Here is an 18891-nt window from a genome sequence, read left to right as displayed (position 1 = left end):
GATTCAAATACAGCACCTCTTGTCAGTGGGATGGTCACAGAGCAAATCTTGTATCACGGTGCTTTCCTGTGCCCAAGAAGAGAAGCTTTTTGCTCTCCACCTTTGGGGACAGGGTTGCTCGGAGTGGGACTTTAGTTTACCTGAGACTACCTTTGAGTAGCTAGAACTTACTGCTTTATATATACACAGCAATTCTCTCCATGTTCTTCTCTCCTCTGGGAGGGAGTTGTAGCAGGAATTCACAAGAATATCTGTCTGCTTTCCAGAGACTGCTCCTGGCTACCGGTGGTCTCACAAAGGGAAGGGAAAGCCACGATCACTCCCTTTATACCATCACCAGCAGCAACAAAAAGCCTGGTATTTTTAGATTAAGTACAATTAATATTTAAGGCTTAACATCTTAACTACATACTTGATAGGAAATGAGTGTCTTTTGACACAGAGGTGGTGAGACTGCCAGACAGCTCATGCATTTTATAGTTCTCTGGAGAGCTAACACCAACAATCAAACCAAGAATAAAAAAGAAAAAGACAGGACTAAGCATCTCCTTTTTTTTACTATGTTTTATGTCATTAACTCTAAAGAAATCCTCACATTGTTTGCAATATTTTTTTAAGTGTCTCTTTTTATACATTCCAAAATGCATATGGAAAACTCCAGCTACCTGATACTTAAGCAAATGTAATAGATTTTTACATTCTCTCACATATATAGTACTGCATTATGGACAATGACACTGACATTATCTTCAAATTATTTCCTTTCATCAGCTTCCTTTACTGCCTCTAAATCCTCAAATTTAAAAAATGAGGATTTGTCATAGCCCATGAGATGGTTATAATCCTGAGGATTTGGGAAGAGTGTAGGATTAACAAGCATTGACTTTGTTTTAGCGTAAAATGTTGTAAACATCTTGGAGATGTCTGGAATCTTTACATCTTTCTGATGGAAAACAGTTGCTTTTTCTGTCAAGATGGCATTGTAGGTAATGGCTGTATAGGTGTCCACTTCATCTTTGTAATAGAGCCGGATCACGTAACCTTTTGTAAGGAGATGCAAAGTAACCGGAGTTACAAACGTAAAAATCCCGATCAACCCATAAAAGGCAGCTTGGACAAGCAAACTTTCCACTCCAATACCACTTTTGAGCATGATGTAGGGCATCATGAACAGGTTGAATATGCTGGTGGAGTAAGAGAAGAACTTCACACCTACATAAAAGAAATCAAAGAAAATAAAGGTTAACACTTACGATCAAACTTTTCTCTACAATTACCTATATTTTTCTACCACATAACAATGCCATTACTTGAACTGATGAAGTTACTGAAAACCCCTTTCCCTATTTTTTTAAGTTTATGGAGAAACCATTGAAAGCTCAATCCGCCATGTTGCCATTGTTCTGATTTGTTTGCACCTTCATGCTGGGTTTATCAAAGCTGGCTCTATTTCTGTGATGCAGTCAGCTATTAGCTGTCATGCACACATATGAAATTTTTTTCTGCCTTCACAGGCAGAAGAACTGATTTCTAACGAGACTTGACTCCATTCATGGACACGTGTAATGGTGCTCATTGAAGAGATGGAAGACACAGAATTTCTGTCCTCATCAACAACTAATGTTGACATTCAGTGTACATTACAAAGAAGCCAGCTTGGCTGCCATGCACAAACCCTGGGTTAATAAATATTAACAAGTACTCCCCACCCATTTTCCATGTGGCTTGAAAGACAGCACCCAGTGCTGTGGACTACCCACAGTTCAATAAGTATGTTAGGACACATTTCGAAGACGTGTATCAGAAAACATCCAATGGCTTTGCCTTTCACTAGGTCTTTGTAATATTCACTGCCCAAAGAAAGCATTGCAAAGTCACATTAGAGATGGAGCTCTTCATCATAATACCTGCCTGCCTGGGAAGCATTTCAGGAGCACTTCAAGCACACAGAATGTAAACAGCAGTTATAGCTCATCTTTGTTGCTTACTGGGTTGGATAAGGCACCCCAAGGGCCTCAAGAGAAGCCAAAGAAGGCTAAGGGGTGACAGAGATGAACAGAGCTCCCTGCACACCCAAGCAGAGAAGCAGAAACCAAGCACCACCACTACCGCCGTTTTTTGTACATACAATCCAGATTTGGGCAAACTTGGAAAGGAGAACACTCACTTTTAATGTTTCATTTTAAAGTTACTAAATACTGTTAAAAGTACAACAACAAAAAAAAAGGCAATATAAACCACTTTGAGTCACATACCCAACACTGTCTTTGCCAAATTTCCTTTATAAACTAATCTTCCGTGTTCTGGGTGATCATGAGGGGAGGATGTGCTGAGGCTGCGAACAGCCACTCCTTGAAGAGATGCAACCTGAAAGATGAAACCAGTACAAGGCTAAGGAACATCAGGATTACACCTTATATCTACCTGTCCATGCACATACACACATATATGTACACGTATACACTCAAAGTTTCTCCTTGCCCTGAACCTACTCCCAGCATTTCAAACTAAGGATTAAAGTTTGGTTACACTTCAAAGCATGTCAAAAGCTCCAACTAATATGCTGTCTGACTGTTTTACCATGTAAATATCCCAAATTAGCAAGAAATATTTGCAACTCCATTACTGATAATTGAGGTAGCAATCGATTCACACACAGCTTTGCAGAGAGACATTCTGTGCTCATCATATCACTGTCTGATCATAAAATAACAGAATGGCCTGGGTTGAACTGGGCCTTAAAGATGATCCAGTTCCAACAGGCCTGTTATGGGTAGGGACACCTTCCACTACACCAGTTTGCATCACGGCTTTCCATCCAGGCTGGCCTTAAGCACCTTGAGGGTTGGGGCATCCACAGCTTCTCTAGGCAACCTATTCCAGTGCCTCACCACTCTCACAGAAAAGGATTTTTTTCCCCCTAATATCTTAGATTAACTAAATAGCTTCCTTTAGATTAGCTAAACATACTGTCAGTTTTAATACATTTCCCATTGTCCTGGCACTTCATGCCCTTTTAAAAAGACCCTTTTCCCTACAGGACTTTCTTGGAGGCTCCCTTCAGGTATTGGAAGGCCACAATTAGATCATCCCGAAGCCGTATCTTCTCCAGGCAGAACAAATTCAATTGTCCCCACCATTCACCCTAGGAGAGGTGCTACATGCCTCCAGTCATTTTGGTGGCCTCCTCTGGCTCGCTCCAGCAGGTCGATGGGGCCCCGGAGCTGGACAAAGCACTCCGGTGAGGTCTCACCTGAGCGCATCAGAGGAGGTACGCCCCGAGGAGCACCTCATTTTACTCCTCAAAATCCCCTAAAGGCAAATCCGCTAATCCCAGGGCCGCCGCCCTTTCCCCGGGGGGCGGGAACGCTCCCCCCGCTCCCACAGCCCCCGCACAGTCCCCACACAGAACCTGTCGGGGCCTCGCAGCGGCCACAGCGGCGCGGTGGCGGCAGGCGGGCTGCGCGGCGCCCCGCAGCCATGCGGAGGCGGAGGCGCGGCTGCAGGCGGCGGAGGCGCGGAGCAGCAGCAGCGGGAGCATGGCGGGGCCGCGGCCGCACCGGAGACACGGCGTGCGGTGCCACACCGACAGCCCCCGGCGCGCCGCCGCCACGCCGCGCTTTGGTTCCGCCCGTAGGAAAGCTCCGGCCGGCTCCGCAGCGCCCCCGCCGGCATCTCCCGTACGCCGCTCAGCCGCAGAATGCTGGAATCTGTCGGGCTGGAAAACACTTGTGAACGCATCGGGTCCAACCTGTGGCCAACACCACCGCGTCAATGTGACCATGGCATTAACCGCCACATCAAACCATCCCTTAAACTCCCCCCAGAGATGGTGACTCCACCACCTCTCAGGGCAGTCCATTCCAATGTCGAACATTCTTTCTGTGAAGAAATTCCTCCTGATGCCCAACCTGAACCTCCCCTGACACAGCTTGAGGCCATTGCTTCGTGTCCTCTCGCCAGCTGCCTGGGAGAAGAGCCTGACCCCACCTATGAATCTCCTTCCAGATAGTTGCAGAGAGCCATAAGGCTTTCACTGAGCCTTCTCTTCTCCAGGCTAAATTATCCCAGCTCCCTCAGGTGCTCCTCATAAAACTCGTGCGGCAGAACCTTTACCCAGCTTCGTTTCCCTCCTCTGGACAGCGTCCAGCACCTCGATGTTGTGCATTAATTGAGAGGCCCAGAACTAAACACAGGACTCGAGGTGCGCTGAGCACATCACCCCCTGATCCTGCTGGCCACACTATTCTCCATACAAGCCAAGATGCCACTGGCCTTCCTGGCCAGCCGGGCGCGCATTCGCTCATGTTCAGCCGCTGTCGGCCCCAGAACCCTGACATGGCGGGCCCGCATGCCCCGGGAACTACGCGCCCCAGCATGCACCGCTCCGCGCGCAGCATGCCGGGAGCACGGGCGCCGCACGGGCTGGGCGCGGGGGGGCCGGAAGCGGCCCGTGACCCGGGCGGAAGCGCTCGGAGGCAGCTGGGCCGACACCGCGGCCCTGCGAGCGGGGCGGAGGGAGCGGCGCCCACGGGTGAGGGGCGGTCGCGGGAGCGAGACCCCGCCGGGGCCGCGAGGGACACCCCGGGGGCGGAGCGACCCGTCGGGCGGGGAGCGGGTAGCCCCGGCAGGCTGCCCCGCGGCGGGCAGCGGGCCTCGCCCCGCGCCTGGCGGGGGGGGGGGAGGGGCAGAACGGGGGCCGGGCGGAGGGGCCGGAGCGGCACCGGGGCGCGCAGGGCGCGGTGCCAGGCCGGGGCGCTCGCACTGAGGTGGTAGCGAAAGGCGCGTTCCTCCGCCAAAAGGCTCTCTTTGGAATCCCGGCGCCGCCGGAAAAGGGGCTCTCTGGAGCAGTGCTGGCTTTGAGCATCGCTCCCTAACTCCTGCCCTAAGTGACGTTCGCCCTTTTCCTACGCCAGGCCGTAGAGAGAAGGGAAAAGTTCAGGCCGAAAGAATTTAGGATGCGCCCCCAGGGGTTGTTTTGCCAAGGTGAGAAGTGCTGGTTAGAGTGATTCGGCTGTAAGGGTCGGCGAATATAAGGAAAGAAAAGGGTGATACCCCTACCTGTAGCGACAGAAATGAGCTTTTGACTGCTGTGTGTTCCTCAGAGGAAAGTTCTGCTTTAATACAAGGTAACCTGAGCATTGGTAAGTTATTGAGAGCTTCACATTTGTGTGTGAAACGGTGATGGTGCTGCTGGCAGTTTGCTTTGACAGCCAATTTGGTCTTCCACCAGTTAACTTTTATTAAATATTTCTAAATGTGTTTGGTAAGTTAAGCTTTGCGTTCTGAGGAGACCTAGATAGTCACAGGCTGTTTGTTTACTTGGCTTCGATGGTTTTTGGAAGCAAACCAGAAAAACGTAGATAAACAGGCACACGAGAGATCTTTGGGATAAGAACCACTTCGTGCACTTATTTCTGAGTAATGCCCTACATGCTTCCAATTTTCTCCTTTTGCTATAATAAAGACCAAAATAATTGTTGGGGGAGAGATCATGTTCAATGAACTGAAGAGTTACTTTGAACAGGAATAAGTGTTTATTATGCCTGTACATTGGCCACATCTTTGCACAGGTGGCACGCACCTTATTCCTTGAGATCAGCCTTTTAATGAGCTTAAGTTATATCAGTAAAATGTTTACGTCAGTAAAATTTTTGCTGACGTTTTCACTGCGAGCTTTGAGATAATTTTTAGAAACTTTTGGCACTACAGCATTTATTTTTTCCTTGATGTGTCAGAGAATAGCCATTTGACTTTGGGGTTTTTTTCTGTACCAGAGTGCATGATGAACAGATTTAGATAGTTTCACATAGTCTTAACTTGAAGAATTTTAGTATTGTTAATTGTTTTAATATTGTTGTAGAGAGACAAATGAGTATCACGCTCAGGGATACTCGGCTTCAGGTGTTTTACTGTGTTTTTACAATTCTGATGTATGTTACAAGAAATCCTCAAGTTATGTCATGCAAGTATGGGGTTTGTCAGATTATTTTAAGGAACTTCGATGGATTTTGACAAGTCTCTGAGCACCTAGAAAGGCTCAGGATTTAGTTAGCTTTATTGTGGTGTAGTTTGCATAACAGCAGTTTTGGTGAATGCCTATAACAGGAGGTCAGAAATCCACGCCCTGTAGAATTTCGCCTCTTTTCCTCCAGTGGCAAGAGCTGTACAGTACAGCTTGGAAATTTCTTTGGAAGAAAATAGTGACTCTGCCCTGCCCACGTTTTTGAGGTTTCTTTCCTTGAAGCTTTCTGGGGAATTACTGAAAAGGAATGTTTCTTTAGACAGGAAAAGAAATCTTAACGAAGATGTTTTGTAATCCATACATGCTATCCTACCCCATCTCCTGTTTATCTCAACTAGCATTCAGGTGCAGTGTGCCTTCCTGTCACATTCCTGTGTGTCCCAGGAAATTTGAATTTTACAGCCTGAGAGTATTGGAGTATATTGGAGTAGTGAATCAGCTGATTTGGAATCATGCTCTGCCAGTTTCTCCTCATGTTTTTTCTAAATATACTTCAATCTCTTAATTATTATTACCTTAATTATCTTTTCATGTGTGCTGAGCAGTGACTGCTAAACTGAAGAGCGGTGTTTTTAAACAAGTTATTGTATGGAATAGGGCAGGATTTAGGATTGAACAGTAGGAGGCTGCAGTTGTAACATGCAGCTGCCTTTGGTGATTGATAAACTCTTACTGATATATAAATGACACAAAAAAGGTCATATTTGGCTTTTAAACAAACACAGGAATTAGTGAAGGCCAATTTGCCATGTTTTCCAGGTATGGATAGTGTAGGATACAAATGTCAGTAGCTGAAGTGTACAAAAGTTGGGTGTATGTCATGCAGCTAATGAGTTGGAAGCTATTTGAATTTCCTTAAACCAGAAGCTGAGTTTTTAAAGGATTTTCCTGTGGGATCAAAGAATCTGAATGCTTGAAATGTTTGCATAGATTCAGTGTTCTTGTGCAAATGAGAACAGAGCGGTGAGGTTCTGGAAGCTGTGCAGTGGTCCAGTGTGTTCAGCTACATTAGCGTATGTCCTTCAAGTCTACACCACTTACTGCCGTACAAGGCATACAAAGAAATGATGTTCTGGGAATTCTGGCAAATTGGGAGATCAGCATGCAGCTTTGGGAGTGGGCTGGGATGGTTGTGAACATTCCAGTTTCAGTTTTGTTCTTGCATTTGATGCTCAAGAGAAGCAGGAGAAAGATTAGACCAAACAGACTAAACTTCCTATTTCTTCTTAGAGGTGTGAGAAGATGTTGAAGTAGGGAAATAAGAACACTTGCCTTGTGTAGCTTAATTGCTGTGGTTTAGAGGTTTGTGATACTTCACACTATTTTACCTTGTTGGTGTAAATATTCTGGCAGCTTTTGGCAATTTTCAGTTCCCTAACATCCAGACAATTCTATGTTTTCTACAGCTGGAAGTCCTTTTTAGACTGATTGGAAAGTTTCTGTGCCAAATCCACCGGGTTTCGTTGTGTTGTATGCTCCTTCTGATTATAAAGTGGCATATCCCTTTTATGTAAACTTTCTCTTAATAACATGCGGGTGGTTTTTTTTTGTTGGTTGTTTTTTTTTTTTTTTTTTTTTTAAGGAGGCAAAGCAGGAGAACAGTAGTATCTAATATCTGTGCTTTTTTGAGATTTAAGTCAGGGAGCTGAGCTACATTGTGGTAATGCCACATAACCTTCTTGAAGGGCAAATGGAATTCTGAATGTACTTCAACATAAATTAGTGGTTATTTGCAAGAGTCTGAAATAGTCAAGTCAAAAATATATAAAAAAACTTGTAGTGTTCTTGTCCTGACTGCTGCATTGGTGTAGTCTTGTTGAAGTCAAACAGGGCAACTATAAAATGTGGAAAAGTAATTAAAATATAGGTAGTTCCCAGGCATGTTCAGAAATCTGTCTTTTTATTCATATTGTCTTGTCATTTATGCTGCTTTCATTATACAGAAGGAAAATACAGTGATATGGTTTGTAATAAACAGTACACTGGAAATACACTGAGAGAAAATAATTTATTGGAAGACAACATACAAGGTTGCTTGATTCTCCTTGACCTATTATTTAAAACTTCAGGCCATGCCATTATCAATTAAAAAAAAGGTACAGAAAATTTCCCTCCATCTTCCTTTTGTACTCCCTATATGCACAAATGAGAGTTTGTGGGAGGTGTTTCTATATTCTTTTGATTTTTTTTCTGTGTGCACTTTTTTCTGGCTTTGAAAGTGTTCTGATCTTCACACAATGTCATGGCAGACTGAGCACTTCTTGATCCAGAAGAGGAACCATTACTGGTTGTTTTAGGTTTTCCAGAGTACTTGAGTTTCTTGGTTTTCTTTTTTCCTCATTTGTTGCATTGGCTCTCTGATTTTTCTGGGCTCTCTACTGTTTGCTGTTTTGTCAGGAATAAATCTATTCTGCTAATAGTATTCATGATTTTTTTTTTTTTAATGACACATCATTGCATCAGAATGGAAACGGAGTGAAACTCAGTGTGTCCCTTGTTAACATGTCAGGTGCATCATATATTGGAAATACTATGTTTTTTTCTTAAAAGCAGGTTGGTTTTTCTGCATCTTTTACTTTTGGCAATTTAATGTTTGGAGTTTTCCATATCCAGAACAAAACTTGGATTCTGGAATAGCACTATAAATTTTACTCTTTTTTTTTTGCTTATTCTCATCAGTTGAAGTTAAACTGAGATATTATGTTGGCATCACTTTCCTGCCGATGTTTATCCTTTTAATGAATCTTTATATTATCTTCATCCCAGTTTTGCTAAGCTGAATAAGGAAGATCAGTTTTTCTTTTTTAAACAGGCTTTTTAGTCATATCATAGGTTCCCTCTGTAGTTCTTGTAATTCAAACTTATTTTTCTTGAAAAAATTCAGAATTGTGTGTGGTATTCCAGACAAGCTGTCGCTCATGTGCAACATTGCTCATATTCCCTATCTTTATTGAAAAGAAATCCTCAATGTGCATTTGCCTCTTTGTCCCTCACCCTTTTTTTTTTCTTTTGCTCCCACAGACCTGCATCAGTTTCTAGTTTACCACAGAAAGACTATAGTCTCAAATAACATGCCCTGACTACGTGAAAGAAGACTGTACTGGTCCCCTCATGTGGGAGTCTTGATTTCATATGACTTAATTTCATGTGGCTTCTAGTACACTGTTTTTCAGGACTGGTCACATGTCTGTGTTATGTTTTGTCCCACTTTTGTTGCAATGCTTTCCACTTCTGTCTCATCCAAATCTGCCTATTCTTTTCTGGCAGCATTGTTTAAAAAAAAAATCAACATATTTCTTTGGAGGAACTAGTTCTTTTCTATGTTTGCAACACCATACTGTAGTCTTGTAGAAAGGTTCTTTGTTTTAACATTACCTCTCATCACATTTATTTAACCCCAGATGTTATATGAAGCCCAGATTGCATCTTGAGTTTCTTTTTCCCAAAGAAAATGGCTGATTAATTTTTTAAAAACTGGATTAGTTCAGTGTGCCCTAAAACTACAAAGGCTTACTGCATTTTTATGCTACTTTACTGTAGCATACAATTGAATTCATACCACTGAGCCTGATAATTTTTTTCTTCTTTAATTACTGTATTTTTGCCTCTCTAATCATATGATAGCACATTTGATATATTAAAATGCTCTTTGTGTATTTTAGCAACATCTATTTTTTTTTTGTGTGGACTTTTTCAGTTCTCCATTTTCAATCTTTCAATGTATTAGCTTCTTCAACTTATGCTTTTATCTTGCAAGGTGCTAATACATCTGCATTCCCATTAACTAGCCTTTATTCATGTGTCTAGTGGCATTATTTGTATTGTAAACCAAGGCATATTTTATAATCACCAACACTTCCAAAGAGTATTATCACTTCTGTTGTTTTTTGGGGGTTTTTTTCCCCAAGTAGTATTATTTATAAATCATAGGTGGTTTCAGTACTCTTTTGGAATGTAGCAAATGGTTTTGTGGCTAGAAAAAGAGGTAATACAAGTGATCGTCTTTTGCAAAGTAGAAGTAGTAATGTGGGGTATTTCTTCAGTTCCTGAGCAACAGATACTCTCCAACAAGATGACTGATTTCCATTTGCAAAAACTGTTGAAATAGGGTGCAAGATCCCATCAGTTTTGGGCCCTAACTGTCCCAGCACCCAAATGTAATTTCCTGAGATGAGTTCCTAGAATTGTGGGAAGTGATGAAGGCATTTACCACACCATGTTAGGGAATTTCTATTATAGCATACACGAATTAACTCTGAAAGAACATTCTTAAGTGTGCCTTGTATTCAGGAACTTTTCACCTGCAAGAGTACAGGTTAAAATGTTCCTTATATCAGTGGTAAAGAAAATATTTTTTAGAGATAGCTCTGTAAAGTTGGGATAACTTTCAAAGGAAGCAGCAATGTAAGTGGAGGATTATTTTTGCTCATTTCTCTTCAGACAACTAAAAACTGTTGATAATGTGTGTGTAGTTTCATTAGGTGGACATAACAAAGTGCCTTCTTATGAAAGCCTGAGGAGACATTTGCACTACGGCATGTTTATAGTTGTGAAAAAAGACAGATGGAATAAACCAGCATCAAAGTGCTGGGCAGAAGTGAAGTGATCAACAATAGCAAAGAAGTGTCTGTAGTACTCCTTCCAAATCGTGCAGCTTCCTCAGCTTGCTTACATTTTTTTGATAAACGTTTACCAGAAACATAGGAGGGAGCAAATGTGGGGTGTGGTCTCTATTCTGATCTCTTTACTGCCCTCAACCCTGAATATCAGCTGGGAGACCATCTAAAATCACTTGTGCTATTTTTCTGAATCTTTGGACACACAGCAGTATCATTGATTTATACTGGGTTAATGTTTGCAGAGTGCCTGTTGATATGAAAGGAATTTTAGGACAGCAGGTGGGTGGGTAGAATTTCTCTTCCAGAAGAGATGCAGCTTGGGGTAAAGAAATAGAAGTTGTATCTGAACATACCAGATTTGTTTTGCAGTTAAGTACTTCCGTTTCTCTAACTCTTTAATTTCCTTTCCATAGAGAAAAAACACATGCAGCAAGCTGGATATCAGTATACCAGCTATGGAAGCTCCTGGTTAATTATACCTACATTATATATCTGAAGTAGATTATCTAGGTGATATTGGTGGTGATATTGGGAACTGTCAATCTTCTGTGAAGGACAGGTTGAAGGCCAGGTATTCAGTGCATACTAATTAGACTGATCCCTGAGCCTTCTCTTCTCTGGCCTAAACAACCCCAGTTCTCCCAACCTGTCCTTGTATGACACTGCTTCAATCCCTCAGTCATCTTTGTGACCTTTTGCAGGACTTAATTCAGTCTGTCATACTGAACCCAGCACTCCAGATGTGTCCCAGCAGTGCCAGGTGGAGGGGCAGGATCACCTGCCTCAACCTTCTGGCAATGCTCTTAAATAAAATCCAGGGTGCAGCTTTGCTGCAAGGGCACGCTGCTGGCTCATGTTCAACCTGTCCACCAGCACCCTCAGGTCTGTTTGTGCAAAGCTGCTTTCCTGCAAGTCGGCCTCCACATAGTACTGGAGGTGCTAAGGTAGAGGGTTTGCATTTCCCATGGGTGAACTTCATAGGTTTCCTGTTTTCAAAACATACTTCTCATCAACACTGCATGTTGTCTGTCATCATGTTCTTTTTGGAGGAGTGTTTATGGTAACATAAAGATTAATAAGTAAAGGGGAATTTAAAAAATTGCGCTGCTGACTGAAAATATTGCCACTTGTGTTTTTTCAGACGCTCCTATTGCAAAATCTGCAGTTGAAAAAAACCAATTTTTTTATAAGAAGAGAATGGGTAAGTTCACAATCTTAGTGTTTCTTGTTTTTGTATTATTTGAAGCGTTTTCTCTCTCACATCAGTAGAGGAGGTGGATTCTAAGGCTTTAAATGTTGATCTTGTCACTTCTTGTATCCTCAAACTTCCTATAGGTGTTTTGTAGGAGAATTTTCTCAAGTGACTGTTCATTTATTGGAAGACTTGTTCAGAGTGTATCTATTATAACAAAAAAATTTCACTTGCTTAACATGCATAGTCCTGAAAATGTACGTGCTAAAATAGGAATGCCTCTAGGCTTTTACAGCACTAAACTTTTATGTAGTGGCCAAGAAAATTTCACTGTGTACTTTTCAAAATATTTCCTTGTTTGTTTGTTAAATAAAGTCATCCTGTTGAATTCTGGCTCAGAGTTCATAATACAGACTGATTTCTGATAAATTACATTGTGTGTGATATGACTACATTTCTGAAACTGTTGTTTCTGCCTCAACAAATGACTGGTTAATGAAACAGGAGTGGATGGATTCTGGTTTTGTCTGTACTTCCTCTGACTGTATTATAGCATGTTTGGCACTGGTAGAACTTTATTTAAATTGGTAATAGCTGCATAATACAATTTTAACTTCAAGTTCACAAAGCAACTTGACTGGGGCAATAGTTTATTTGCTACACAGGCAACAGTAATTCAACTTTTAAAAGTAGCACTGTCAGGATACAATAAAAGAAGGCAGAAAAAGGAAGGGGGATAAAGCCTTCAGAAGAAACAAAGTAGAGAGCAGGTATTCAGCGAAACAGAAGGGAGAAGGGAAACAGAGTCCAGCTGCTGTGGGGAGAATTTTCAAATCTCCCTGGGTTTAGGGCTTTGGCACTTTCCATGCTTTCTGCCAAAGGCCACAGCACAGGTATGCACTGATGGTTCTGGGTCTGGTTGGGCAGTCAGGGAGGATGAGTCTTACTTCATGTCATTTCTTCAGTGCAGGAATATTGACTGCTCTTGTTCTCACCAGTGCTTCCGAAGGCATTTTTTCCTTGCCGTCTGTATTTTTCAGGATCAGATATGTCTTTAGTTAATTTTTAGGAAGTATTCGTATGATAAACGTGACTATAAATGTAATGGAAGGAAGCAGTAGCATGTTCAATCAACTTGAGAATGTCTAAAGGAAAATTTCATCCTATGTAGATTTTAAAAATCATGTCAGAATTTGATGATGGAGGGATGTTAATAAAAAAATTCCAAGTTTTGCAAAATTACTTTAAAACAGATTGCTGGTTACTTCAGAAAAATAATCTTCAGATATGCAAAATGCTTCTTTCTCATTTCTGGTTGTATTGGACTCTTCAGCCTGCAAACGTAGTCATAGAAAAAACTGCAACTTGCATTTTTAGTAATGTGAATCAGTATATTGTGTTTTGAAACCGTTGTCTTTTTTTCCATTACAGATGGAGAAGAGAAGACATACGGTGGGTGTGAGGGCCCAGATGCTATGTATGTGAAGTTAATATCCTCTGATGGCCATGAGTTCATTGTAAAAAGAGAGCATGCATTAACATCAGGAACAATAAAAGCTATGTTGAGTGGACCAGGTAGGTACAGAAGACTTAGTACCTTTACCTTCTTTGTTTTCACTTTTGGACAGTTTGAATTTTTATCATGCAGTAAGTGAAAGTTAGAAGAAATGTTAACTTTCCACATCCTGCCTAGTTCCTGTTTCCAGCAGAACAGTCTGTTTCTGTTGGTACCAGACTTAAAACTGGACTCTGCTATTTGGGCAGTTAGGGATCTTACTGTCCTATTACTACTAGATTCCCATGGTATGAGAACTTGAGGGTATTATATGAAATGTGGAGCTGCCAAGTTCAAAACAATTGAGAGCTGGTAGTTCTTTATTTCCACATCCATGGCAGAACTTCTGGTATTCCATGTGGAGTTCATAGCAGGTCACGTGGTTCTGTGCTTTATATTTGTGACTAAAACAGAGCCAATAACACACCTGTTTTAGCTGTTACTGAAAGATGCACACTGTTCAAGCCTCCTCTGTTTCTCACTCTTTCCCCACTCAATAAGCAGACAGGAGGGTGTGCAAGAGGCTGGGAGGGAACACAACCAATGTGACCTGAAAAAATACTGAAGGATATACTACATTCCGTATGTCTTGCTCCAAAGTAAAAAAGGGAGAGATGTAAAAAAGGGAACTGAGCCATCTTGTGCTTGAGAATTGTCTGATCATGACTCTGCCCATGGGAGGTGGTGTTTACCATTGCATCACTTGTTTTGTTTCCTTTCTCTTCTCTCAGCCTACAAGTTTTCTTGCTTTTCCTGTTCCTTTCCTCTTCCCTTGTCCACCCACAGCAGGAGCAAATGAGCAAGCAGCTGTGTGGTGCTTTGCTGCCTGCTGGGGTTAAAGCCACATGTTGACACCATCCTATGGCAAGGAGTTCCTGAGCTTAGTGATGAGTTAGCTTGAGGTGAGGGTAGATAAACTTACAGGAGGGAAGGACCTCACATGTTACTGAATAAATGAGACTGTATCTGGTTTGAGAAGTATCTGAACTAATTTTTGAACACCAAAAGGGTGGGGGAGAGAACAGGGAGAAGTTAACGCAAGTGCTTTCTCTCTTCTATACTTTCATCCTATGTGTTTACCTTTGGCCACTTCAGTGGTTGGGCAGTAGGCTACAGGGAACTTGGAGCTGAATATGGTCTTTCTTATGTTCTCTTGTAGATTCTGGTGAGACTGGAGAGATCTGTTGGTTTAATATATTTTTTAATTACTTAGTAATACTTGGGCAAACTAAGCAGTTAAAATTCTCAGTGTCATTTTAATGGTTGCATTTGAAAATACGTAGTAAGTGTTTTGTGTCCATGCCAGCCTCCCAGACATCTAAGAGAAAGAATAGTTACAAGACTTGCTCTGAATTCATTCAGTGTGAATGAATAAAAGACAAAGTAGCCTGCTTAGAGGGCTAGAAACTGAGTCTGTATAGGACTCAGTAGTCCAGAATACTTTATATAAGTACTAACAAGATAAATGGGTCACAAGGAAAAGTACTGTTGCTGTCTAGTTCAGTAGGTCATAATTTCATTGATGTGCAGGTCTTTTGTTTCAGTGCTGTAGCTTGGCCAATAAGTTAACATTTCTTCTTTTGCTTCCAACTATTCCTGTACTAAAATTCAAGCCATATTGGCTTCAGTACATGCAGATATTTGTACACAAATCTGTGCAGACATTAGTCAATAGTTCTGCTCTGTAGCTAGAAGGAAATGCCCACAGAAATAGTGGGAACTAAACATTGCTAGTCTCCCACAAACATGGAGTTAATGTTAGTATTTTTTATTGTTTTTCAGTTAATGGCTTGAAAGTCCAAAGATGTGAGGGGAAGAGAGACAAAAATAATAGAAATCCTGTGAGATTAACCATAGGATCCTAACTTTTGTATCATCCACATTTCATGGTTATAGGCCCTATAGATAGCAAATTTCAAATGCACTTGTGTTTTGAGATTTGAATTCTGAATAAATCTCTTTAGCATCTAATAGGGATAAACTTGTACTGCATGTAAACTTCCCTCCAATACAACTGAATTTTCCTGTCCCTGCTGTCTATCTTTTTCCACAGCTTATGAAGTTAATGTGTCTTTGAGGTTTCAACTCTCTTGTCAATTCTACCTGAAACTGAGGAATTCAAAGCTACTGGGTTCATAGAAGGGACTACTGATATACACACGTATGTGTGCAAATATGAAACATCTAGGACCCTTTTTTTTTTTTTCCTTGGATAAGACAGGCAGAAATTTGGATTAATGCCTCTTAGAGCATAGCACACAGCTAAGTACTTATCAGCTATATTGGAGTAAACCTAAATTTCTGGTGTAGTTGTTCAAAATGATGTTGATAGGCTGCAGCCTAAATAAACATTTCATAATGTTGGGTGTCTTAATATTTTGAGGGCTCTGAATGTGACACATCCTGCTGTACAATGGAGAATCTAATACCCAGGAAGATGAGACTTGGGCAGGTCTATTTAGAATACATTGTATTAATATGGTAAGTTGTTTCATTTTGCAGTGAATTGAGATTTTGACTTCTGGTTTGGTGTTCTTTTGTGTTGTTTTTTTTTTCTTTCTACAGGTCAGTTTGCAGAAAATGAAACAAATGAGGTCAATTTTAGAGAGATCCCATCCCATGTTCTATCCAAAGTATGCATGTATTTCACCTACAAGGTCCGCTATACTAACAGCTCTACGGAGATTCCTGAATTCCCAATTGCACCTGAAATTGCACTGGAACTTCTGATGGCTGCAAACTTCTTAGATTGTTAAATAAAATAAATTATAATAAAAAATGTAAAACTTTTTTCAGTATTTAATACATGTAGTTCAGTTAGTAACTTTTTCAGATAGCATGTTGCGTGTGTGCTGTTGAGAACTGTAAAGTTCACTGCAGAGGCAATTGCCTTCAGTTCTTTTGCATATAGCAATCATTCAGTTGGAGTTTGTTTTGCTGCTTACACAAATAAGGACTTTTCACAAACTGAGACAAATAAACAAATATGCCAATTAGTAGATGGCTATGCCTTATCCTTTAGGTGTGGTAGAACTTTCTTTTAATACAATGGCTGTAGCAAATACTGGAGTTTAGTCTAATACTCTCTAAAAGATAATTATAGTTACATTTAAGTAGCTGTTAAGGGTTTCTAGCTTTCTCTTATTTTTAAAGTTTCTAAACATCTGAACTTAATCTCCTTTGTAAGATAGCTGTCCTGTAGCATAGTTACACTTACTAGATTAGAAGTGCCCTCTTTGTATACTGTCAGTGATATTCCATTTAGGTTCAAAGTGGAGTATGTAGGAGAATGCTTAAGGCTTTTAATTTAAGTCATAGTTTAGAAATGTGCAAAGGTGTACTTGATAACATTTTGCTTCTATAACCTCAATTTACCCCATTAGTAATTTCAAATATTCCAGTCACTTGTCTGTACAGCAAGACTGTGATCCTACTGACAGTGACTTCTAAGGGGCAAAATAACTGTTGAAAGCTGTGTATATTATCTTCTATATAACATATATGTTTTTTCTTAATATACTGTCACTTGACCTGATAAGGATTTTATATGGCTTCAGTTATGGTTTATTTCCATTGTTCTGATTGTTTATGTAAAGTCTGTATTTAATCTCTAGAGTAGTAGTCATTTAAATTTTGTAACATAGCAACTGAAAAGATAGAAGTTGTCCTACCTTTTACCTCTTCCTCAATCTCTCCCTTGTACCCTTAGTAAAAGACCCTGAAATGTGGAGGTCTTTTATATTTGAAGGAAAGGACATTAAGCAGATGTTTTAGGAGCTGTTTTATAAATTTCATAGGTATTTCCAGTGTTTTTACAAATGTTTTAGGGAAAAAGGATTGGCAAGCCACTGACATAATACTAGAGTGGAATATGTTATCTTTTGGTAGATCCTGCTGGCTGTTGCCTGTAGTATCAGTTCTTTGTTCAAAACAAGTTTCCATAAAGAAAACAAACAGCTTAAGAAGTTGCTTTTTGTTCAGCTGCAGCCTGAAGAACCCTTCTGCTAAAATCATCTGTAAATGAGAATAAAACTAATGCATCATGAGAAATGATGCAAGAACAATGTAATTAGCATTTCCATCAGTTGCCACTGCTTCAGCTTTGTTTGATCAAGAAGTGATTGTGGTCTATCGTGGAAAATCCCACCAGCTGATGGTGGAACCTCTTTCTTGATGTTTTAACTAACAGCTAATTTAGAGGGCTGAAACTCTCCTCTAAACCTGTTTGTCAACATAAATACAACTTGGAAGAGATTTTCCTGGATGAAAACTAGTAACTGAGATAGACTATGCAGTCTGCCCATGGAGGAGGTCAGTTCTGACAAATGAAATTTTATTCTGGGCTTAAACAATGCTGACGTTTGTCAGTGTGTTGGTAGATTAGCTGACATTTATTCACGTCACATACTTTGGCACAATTTAATGTGTTTAATGTGGGGATGTTTGTGACTAGATTGGCTTTGCACGGTAAAGCTGAAGTGCATTGTAGGGTGATTGTCTGAAATTCAATGTGTAAGCACTCTGGTCAGTGCTGTTAGTAACTCATTTTCAAGAGCACTAGAATGAGAAACCAGAGATACCCTGTTATGCTGCTTTTGTTAGAGCCGCTAGGAATACCCTAAAAGGTCAAGGAATACCAACGTGGATATTTTAGTCACAACTACATATCAGTCTGAGTGAGTCTTAAGTTCACTGGCCATTTTTAAGTCTTGAGGCTAATGACTTGAGGTTAAAAATTATTTCGTTTTAAACTAAGGCAAAAACGATGTCATTTTTTTAAAACAGTGGGGTTTTTTTCATTTTTTTCTCTTCCCCTTTTTAAGCATTCTAGAACAATTTCTTTAATTTTGTTAAAATACATTTGCATTTTAAGATTCTGTACTTTAGCAGTAAGGTAAAATAGCTGGTTTAGCTCTGAATAATAATTTTGTTGGTTTTCTTTCAGCTTAATGTATTATACAGTAGCTTTGAACACTCAGGAATTGCAGTAGTGTCCTAGAGTGCACTATTTGCAAAACCACCGGCTGTTAAAATGAACCAGATTTCTAAGGGGGAGGGGGGCAGGGGGAATTAGTGCAATTTCCATGGTAGTTAAATGGGTATGCTATTATCAGACAATTGGAAACTTACCACGCTTAACCACTGAGTTCTAAATAAATTTCAAAGTTGAAAATTTTTAAACCTGTGTTTCTGTTGATTTATGATACGTTAAGAGGAAGTGTTCATACGCAGAATTATCGTTTTCATGGCTCTACTATACAGTGAGCAAAATGCTAATGTAATTAGTATTTGGATACTAGGTTGTGAAGCTGCATGTATAAAATAAAAGGTGATGGGTTTTTTCATAGTTCTGAAGCCACAGAGTTGAAGTGTTAAGATATCTTTGTAGTGCTCTGAATTACAAGCATCCACAATTCTCAGCACCAAGTACTAAAAAGGCATGGTATTCCTGAACAGGCTTAAGGAAGATATTTTCAAGGATACTTCAAGGATATCCTGC

The 18891-nt window shown here is 40.6% G+C and overlaps 2 protein-coding genes across 5 annotated transcripts; one reads left to right on the top strand and one right to left on the bottom strand.

Annotated features, from left to right (window-relative positions):
* Positions 1-546: 546 nt before the first annotated feature.
* TMEM70 (transmembrane protein 70) lies at positions 547-4022 on the bottom strand. The gene is made up of 3 exons (XM_041412871.1): positions 3413-4022; positions 2256-2367; positions 547-1212 (listed from the first exon to the last, which is right to left on the bottom strand). Exons 1-3 carry the CDS (start codon positions 3875-3877, stop codon positions 755-757), a joined length of 1035 nt encoding a protein of 344 aa, XP_041268805.1. The 5' UTR covers positions 3878-4022; the 3' UTR covers positions 547-754.
* Positions 4023-4396: 374 nt separating this feature from the next.
* ELOC (elongin C) lies at positions 4397-18572 on the top strand. 4 transcript variants are annotated; one of them, XM_041412873.1, is made up of 4 exons: positions 4397-4534; positions 11786-11845; positions 13268-13411; positions 15957-18572. In XM_041412873.1, the coding sequence occupies exons 1-4, from the start codon at positions 4399-4401 to the stop codon at positions 16145-16147; spliced, it is 531 nt and encodes a 176-aa protein (XP_041268807.1). In that variant the 5' UTR covers positions 4397-4398; the 3' UTR covers positions 16148-18572. The 4 variants fall into 4 exon arrangements, with proteins under 4 accessions (XP_041268807.1, XP_041268808.1, XP_041268810.1 ...); XM_041412874.1 differs by lacking the exon at positions 4397-4534 and adding an exon at positions 4605-4986; XM_041412876.1 differs by lacking the exon at positions 4397-4534 and adding an exon at positions 4605-5144.
* Positions 18573-18891: the final 319 nt, after the last annotated feature.

The sequence above is a fragment of the Onychostruthus taczanowskii genome, unplaced genomic scaffold, assembly GCF_017590055.1.
Source record: "Onychostruthus taczanowskii isolate IOZ18803 unplaced genomic scaffold, ASM1759005v1 scaffold4, whole genome shotgun sequence".
Classification (NCBI taxonomy): Eukaryota; Metazoa; Chordata; class Aves; order Passeriformes; family Passeridae; genus Onychostruthus; species Onychostruthus taczanowskii.
The sequence above is the reverse complement of the archived record's forward strand: the minus strand, read 5'-3'. Positions and strand labels throughout refer to the sequence as shown.